At 42.7% G+C, this 7,859-nt stretch overlaps 1 protein-coding gene across 2 annotated transcripts; it reads right to left on the minus strand.

Moving 5' to 3' along the window:
• Positions 1–1,068: 1,068 nt before the first annotated feature.
• LOC147432072 (uncharacterized) lies at positions 1,069–3,146 on the minus strand. Of its 2 annotated transcripts, none has more exons than XM_086492020.1 (3): positions 2,976–3,146; positions 2,340–2,776; positions 1,069–1,487 (listed from the first exon to the last, which is right to left on the minus strand). In XM_086492020.1, exons 1-3 carry the CDS (start codon positions 3,129–3,131, stop codon positions 1,280–1,282), a joined length of 801 nt encoding a protein of 266 aa, XP_086348146.1. In that variant the 5' UTR covers positions 3,132–3,146; the 3' UTR covers positions 1,069–1,279. The 2 variants fall into 2 exon arrangements, with proteins under 2 accessions (XP_086348146.1, XP_086348147.1); XM_086492021.1 differs by having other exon boundaries at positions 2,973–3,102.
• Between the last annotated feature and the right edge of the window lie 4,713 nt (positions 3,147–7,859).

A 7,859-nucleotide genomic window follows, 5' to 3' on the forward strand; every position in this document is an offset into this window, starting at 1 on the left:
AACTTTTCACAGAGCCTTGCAGCATCAGCAATACTAAGAGTTAACATCCGACACCACACTATATATGTATGTATAAAAAAGGAATCAGGCTGTGACAAAACCGGCACAAAACATTACAATGTAAGGTTCGTGTCAAATGCTGCTCAAAACGAGGGGAAGAATGTGCTTAATATATTAGAAAACATCTGCTCCGTCCATGATAGCAGCCACCCTATTATGCTGGAAGCTACATAGAAATACACATATTAACAGATCAATGAGAAATGATTAAAAGCAATCCTATGAATGGGCACCACCCAACAGGTCCATATTTGTCCTTCATTTAAATATAATCTAGCCACAAGTGCACATAGATGTACTGACGTCTCAATTCTGATGACTACAGTTTAGTTCTGATAGTCTAGCAGCACCTTTAACTAGAAAACTTATTCAATTCACAAAGCACGTGCCCTCGCCACTCACACACACATTCATGCTTCGACCTTTCCCTTGCCTTTCCAAGAGAACCTACAAAAAATGATTTGCCAAACTGACTGTAAGACCTCATGATTTGTTTGAGCGCCTGATATTCTTGCCATCAAAGGGAAAAAAAAAATCTCCTTTTGTGCGCCTTTAGTGGACAATATTTGACCTTGACAAGGCCCGTGTAGAGTGAGCACCAATTCCACAATCCTGGCTGAAAAACCCCACATAATCATTTCAAAGGAGAAGGCCAGCTATAAAACTCTGGTCAAGGTGAAATATAAAAAGCATTTTTATCAAGCTAAATTCTTGAAAGCTGGTCAAATGATTTAAGCTTAATCTTGAACGAGGCCACATATCAAATACCTTGTGAAACTGAAAGATATAAAAATATTGACATTTACAAACCTGCAAACCCATAGGTCTGCTTGGGAGTAAAATAGAATATCATGGTGTTGAGCAATCTCTAGAGCGGGTGGCAACAAAACCTTCAATGCTAACTTAAACCATTTGACTTCATCTCCAACCCTGCGAGGTTCATTCCTCTACTATACAGCCCTCTTTCTAAGTAATGCTAAAAGCACTGAGAGAGAGGATGACTTAGGAATATATATATATATATATATATATATATATATATGGTCCACAGTTCACCTGTTCCGAAAGGTACAACCACAACATACATAGTGCGAAGAGAATGCGAGCCATTCAAGCTAGCAAAAGACCCAACTTCTCGCTGCTATTGAAACAGAAAACTTGTCGCAGCCCTCTCTCAAAGAATTCCAGCTCGGGAAAAAAGCAGCGGCACAGTCTCTTCCTAATTAATGGTTACACGGAAAAGCCATAGTAGTATGAATGTTACTACCATACAGGCCAAGAAAAAGTTGCATAGAGAGAGGCTTTGCCAACACCTTGTTTGAGGCTCAGACGAATTGGAAGCTTCTGCATCATTCCACTGCTCCATGAAGCCTGTATCCTCAGCCCCAACAATATTTTGCGCGGTTGCTCCACAAATCTCGCAAATTCTGACGTCAGCCATGCATGGCACTCAGATAAATCTTTAAAAACTTCCATAAAAACAGCCTAACAGACATCAAATATAGCAAAAGAAAATGTCCATTAGTTTATTATTGGCACCAACTTGGTAGTCCCTTCAGTTAAAGAGAGAGAAAAATAAGGAAGAGCAGGCTAATCTATCTGATGTTCCTTGCCCATCCAATTAAACTAGCTAGCTAGCTTCTCTCCTTTTACAAAGGCTTCCTTGCCTCCAGAAGTCGAGAAATAAGAAAGGATCGGAAATATCTAATTTGGCAAAAAGCTTATTTTAAATATTATCTCCGGTTGAGTAAAAACCTGCCTCCTCCCCCTCTTTCTTACGAAAATCTCTCTTTTCTCAGTCTGAAATACGGCAGACGTACCCAGCAATATGCAATAGCAGTAGTGAATCCCATGACTACTGATGAAATTTATTTCGTTCAAGAGTAAGCTCTCCATTTTCAGCATGATACACATTATGCAAACATACATGTGGCATTCTAGGTCAGATTCGCCAGAATCATCAACAACACATGTGCAATCATAGGTCAGATTTAGTGGGATCTTCGCTTGACATTGATTTAAGTTCTTACTCCTCTACTGCACAATTGCAATCAGGCAGGCCAAATGGAACATGCAGAACATCACATACTGGTTTTCAAGTTCAATTATATTCTTTCATTGGAAACTACTTTCAAAGCATGCAAGTGTTGCTACAGCAAGGAAATAAAGAGCAGAAAAAAAACAGCATAAGCATTTCTGTTGACAGATTGTTATATCGCAATTGGTTTTATTTCCTTTCCAGAAGGCTATGGTTGAAAGACGCTACAACTGGCAAATACCTGTTGCCCTTGATTTTGAACCAAACTTCAGCACAGTTGCGGTGCGCACTTGCCAGGTCTTCTTTGCAATGGCAGCCCAGTTGTATGGTCTCATTGACTGCCAGCCCACCATCAAATACTAAATGACAAACTCTGCAACGTCCATTGTCCTCTTCATCATCATCCTTAAGTTCATGTCCTCCACTTGCTTGCCTTACGCTTGATTCCTCAAGCTCGCTACTTTCAGCTGGCTTCAAACCTTTTTCTAAATCCACACTCTCCTTTTCTTGAATGTTGCCTTGCTTCCCACCGTTTGCACCCTTTTCAGCTTCCTCTTCCTTACTCATGTGCTTTACTGAATGCCCAACTGTCGGCACCACAAATGTGTCATCTACAGGCATTTCACTGCCTTTAAAGAAAGTATTGCTGCTGTTACTTTGGAAATTATAATGCACCTCCTACAAAACCCATAAAACCAGGTCAGCTGGACATCAACTCAAGTAATGGCCAGTCACATCTTAAGCAGCTGGCTTCAAAATGGATCAAGAGATAAAAGGCTTTCAACACAGGCGCGCATTCATCAATCAATCAAAAATCCCAAACGGCAGTCTATTAAATCGTATATCTGTGTGTTTCCCAGAGCAAAACACACACTACATGGCAACTCTTTGAGGAGAGATCTGTCTTTGCTCTATGGACCATGAGGGAAATCGTCTGTTGAAATCTACATTGACGACATAGCCATGAAAGCCCTAGCCGTGCTAGAGCTTGGAACAAAATGAAAACGATCTGCAAAGGAACCCTACCAGGCATGATGGCGAGAGCGCAGTAGTTTTGCTGACCAAGCGACGATGAATGGTCCTCTCTCTCCCTCTCTTTCAGCCTCTCGCCCCACTGGGTGTACGTGAGGAATCTGTGTTTGTGTGTGCGCGTGTGTGAAAGAGAGAGGTGGGGCCATTCTTTGTAGGTAGGAGAAAAAGAGGGCGGGGAGCTGTGGCTATTTTTCACTGGTTTTCCGGGAGTTGGGTTGTTCCCCCGTCACCCTCACAAAACTACTTCTCAGTACTCCGTGAGTTGAGTTTTTCCATCAAGGGGAGGTGGAGAGGCATGAAATAGGCACTCTCCGTCAGAGGGTGCTCAAGGGTTGGCTCCAATGGAGAGACGATTGACAAAGAGTCTTGGTTCATACGGCACGGCGATAGAGAGAGTTGCAGTGTGTCCTAGTAGCGAATCCAAATTGGGCGAAAAACTAGAGTGCTTCGTTAGCTGTGTTCGTATTGAATTAAGATCAAGTAAAATATGAAAACGATATATGCCATTTCGGCACTTCTCAAATGAAAAAAAAATCGTTTATTTGATGGTATTAATTTATCTAAGATATTTATTAAATGGGAGGAGAGACTTCAAAATGAAGGGGGGAGAGAGAGAGAGAGAGAGTTCATCAAAGGGTGTTTGATTTTTTTATCCGAGAGGAAATGAAGCACAGAGAGAGATTTCATCAAAGCGTGTTAGATTTGTTTACATGAGAGTGTTTGGGATACTGATTATCGTGGTTCAGAGGCGTTCTTTGCAAAAATGGGATACCGATCGTAGTGCTTCAAAAGGGTTCCTCGCAGAAAACCACAAGGAGGGTTAGACTTTTGTCAAGCTCAACGTTCGTGACCATACAAAATGTCAATGTTATTAATTGTTTGTTGTTCCATTTTTATGTTTCAAAAAAAGAAAACATGCAAGTCTCCTTACATGGGGGAGTTTGCACAATCCTCCCCAATTTTTATAATACGAGGGAATGTGCCATTCCCACGGCAACGTGCATTTTTTAGTGCATTCATTAATTGCGTTCTCAGTGTCAAAAATCAAACTCACCGCGGGATTGAATGTCTCGTTGATGCACTTCCTTGCATCAATGATGTTGGGCATCATGCGTAGAGCCGCATGCCTTCAAGTTGCATGCATAGGTGATTGCATCTGGAGAGAGGCCCTCGCTTCGCATCTGTTGAAAGAGAATTAGAGCTTTCTGGCCTTGCCCCCGTGGGACAAATCTTACATCCCACTCCAGATCACAGGAAGCACGATAATTTTTTGCAACAGCCCGTGACTAGTAATCTCATCATTAATTCTCTCACCCATGTCTGGCAACATATTTCGTAAGACCACACCTCCAATGTGTAAGCGGAAGTGATTGCATTGGGACAATTGGAAAGAGGCCTTCGCTATCCCATGAGAACAACAAAGTACTTCCTTGAAACAACAATGTTGGGCTTATCTGTAATAGTGATGACTGTTCGGACATGAGAACTTCTCATGCTTTTGTGAGTCTGCTTGATGTGTTTCACGAGTATTGCTTCTTCTCTAGAGTTGTTGGTGGATTTGTTGCCTTTCTGTGGACATTGTAAGAGCACCACATTTGCCGCGTATATGAAGAAAATCCCTGCTAAGGACAACCTGTTTCTAAATAGCTTGTGACTGACTAGCACTCTCATCATAAATTCTCTCACCCATGGCAACATATTACGAAATCTTTCAAGATGCTAGCATAGGTGCTTGCTTCCATAGATGATTGCATTGGAGAAAGGCCCTCTGCTTGCATATGCTTAGAATAGGCTTTGACGAGCTTCCTTGCCAACATCCTACGTCGATTCGAAGTGATTACCCATCTTGTGGTTTTTCTGTGAAGGTACCAAGAAAGAAAAAAGGAAGCCAATCTCCTATTTTCATTGAAAGGCTGTAATTCTGAGATTTCTCAGTTTGCGATGAGAAAGACGTCAGAGGGCCAAAACTGTAGTTTAGAGCAGGAATAGTTAAATAGCTGCACGTCTTGACAAGTCGACTGATGAAGGCCCTAAAAAAAGTGAGCAAGCAATTGCCGTTGGATGGTCGATGCCACATGGATGAAGGATTCTTGATTTGCATCCGCTGGAAACAACCTAGGGCTTTCTGGCCCTGCTCTTGTTGCGCACATCTCGAATCAGTGCATTCCAAGAGAAGACATTCCAGATAGGAAGCTCCTCAAGCACATTTTGTGCTTTCTCAAGCGTACCACATTTGACATACATATCGACCAAGACAAAACTGCCAAGCACGACATCTTTCTTCAATAGCCTTCGACACACAATATACTTCTGAGTTTTCGTGCCCATATCAATATCTTGTGTAGAGCCACATGCCTTCAAGATACGTGCAAAGGTAATTGCATCGGAGAGAGACCCTCGCTTTGCATACTTATCCACCAAGACAGTGCCAAGCACGACATCTTTCTTCAATAGCCTTCGACTCACAATATACTTCTGAGTTTTTGTGCCCATATCAGCATCTTGCGTAGAGCCACATGCCTTCAAGATGCATGCATAGGTGATTGCATCAAAACAGAGGCCCTCGCTTCGCATCTGTTGCATTGCGAACATAACACTTGATAGGTAGCATAATAGATTTGAAAGTCGTCAACGCCTGTGATCGGCGTGTGATTAAAAAATCTTGCAACATGTGATGCTTGTGTAGGTGATCGAATCTATGCCTGCATAGATGATTGCATCTGGAGAGACATTCCGGACAGGAAACTCCTCCAACACTTTTTGCGCTTTCTCAAGAACACCACATTTAGCATACATATCGACGAAGAGAGTGCAAAGCACGACATCTTTTTTCTTGCATAGAGCCACATGCCTTCAAGATGCATGCATAGGTAATTGCATCTAAACAGAGGCCCTCGCTTCACATCTGTTGACATTGCAAACATAACACCTCATAGAGAGCATGATAGATTTGAAAGTCGTCAATGCTTGTGATCGAGGTGCGATTAAAAAAACTTGCGACATGTGATGCTTGTGTAGGTGATTGCATCATGAGAAAGGCCCTCACTTTGCATCTGGATTTTGATTGCAACGATACATGCCTTCTAGATGCCTATGCGTAGGTGATTGCAGCTGGAGAGAGGCCCTCACTTTGCATGTGGATTTTGACTTCTAGGCAATATCAGCCCACAACTTCCTTGCCACAGCCATGAGGGCATATCTTGCAATTAATGTGCCCCACGAGATGGTAGTTGAGTCCTACGTAGTGCCACATGCCTTCAAGATGCAAGCAAATGTGAGTTGCTTTCATCTACTAAAAACAGCCCAAAAATTATTGGCCCTTCGCTTGTTGGGGATGTCCCACGATCAATGCGTTCCAAGAGACAACATTTCAGACACAAATCTCGTCAGGAATCTTGGCACTGAGGGTCCAGGAAGGTCTGGATTGTTTTGAACATTCCCTGACTAACAATATCATCGTGAATTTTGTTTCCCATATCAGTATCTTGCATAGTGCCACCTACCTTCAAGACAAAAGCATACTCAAGCACTTTTTGGTGCTTTCTTAAGTACACCACATCTTGCATGCATGATCATTGCTCCTATGTAGTGCCACATGCTTTCAAGATGCAAGCATAGTGATTACATCAGGAGAAATGTCCTTGCTTTGCATCCTGAAAATAGCCAGCAAGAGCTTCCTAGCAGAGATGACACTCCGGACATCAAGGCATTTCCACATGCCTTCAAGACAAAAGCATAGGTGATTGCATCTAGAGAGATGCCCTCTCTTTGCATCTATTGGAAATAGCTCAGCGGAGGGCTCCGTGGCCCTGCCACATTTGGCATAGATGTCGACCAAAGCAGTGCCAAGCATTACGTTTCGTAAAAGGGAGCCACAATATTGATAAATCCATTGCCAAGCATGACATCGTACTCCCAACAGCCTCCGACTAGCAATCACATCGTGGATTCTGATACCCTTGCGATAGGCATATTGGGCGTATCTTGCAACCAACATGTTGCAGGTGATGACATTCTGGGGAGAAAGCCCATCACGAACTTTTCATGCTTTCGTGACAGTACCACATTTGGCATATATGTCAACCAAAGAATTTCCAAGCATGACATCCTTCACCAAGCGTGCTCGATCATGTATCTTCTCGTTAGTATGCTCACCCATGTCAACGGCTCGTGGAAGGCCACTGGCCTTCAAGGTGCAAGCATTTGCAGATTGAATTTGAAGAGATGCATCCGTGAAAACGGCATAGAGTTTTCTGGCCCTCCTCCTATCACATGTATCCCACAATCAATGCATTCCAAGACTTGACATTTTGGATAGGAAGCGAAAGTGCCTCAAGCACTTGGTGTGCTTTCTTAATCGCACCACATTTGGCATACATATCGACCAAGGCAGTGACAAGCACGACATCTTTTGCCAACATCAGCATCTTTGTGAATTTTTGTGCCCACATCAGCATCTTGGCGTAGATCCACATGCCTTCAAGATGCATGCATAGGTGATTGCCAATTGGAGAGATACACTTGCTTTGCATCCGTTGAAAAGAGCCTAGAGCTTTTTGGTCCCACTCTTGTTAATCATGTCCCCCAATCAGTGTACTCCAAGAGGCGACATTTTGGACAGGAACTTCCTCAAGAACTTTTTGTGCTTTCTCAACCGCATCACATTTGGCATACATATCGACCAAGACAGTGGCAAGCATGACATGTTTTTTCAACATCAACATCTTTG

Source organism: Adiantum capillus-veneris, chromosome 20, assembly GCF_014529385.1.
Source record: "Adiantum capillus-veneris isolate H3 chromosome 20, ASM1452938v2, whole genome shotgun sequence".
NCBI classification, from domain to species: domain Eukaryota; kingdom Viridiplantae; phylum Streptophyta; class Polypodiopsida; order Polypodiales; family Pteridaceae; genus Adiantum; species Adiantum capillus-veneris.

Coding starts and splice junctions, on each gene's coding strand:
- LOC147432072 (XM_086492020.1), bottom strand. CDS start 3,131: ATGCCTGGTAGGGTTCCTTTGCAGATCGTTTTCATTTTGTTCCAAGCT. Junction 2,777..2,975: donor TCTCCTCAAAGAGTTGCCAT/GTAGTGTGTGTT, acceptor TGGGTTTTGTAG/GAGGTGCATTATAATTTCCA. Junction 1,488..2,339: donor TTCAAAATCAAGGGCAACAG/GTATTTGCCAGT, acceptor GGCTGACGTCAG/AATTTGCGAGATTTGTGGAG.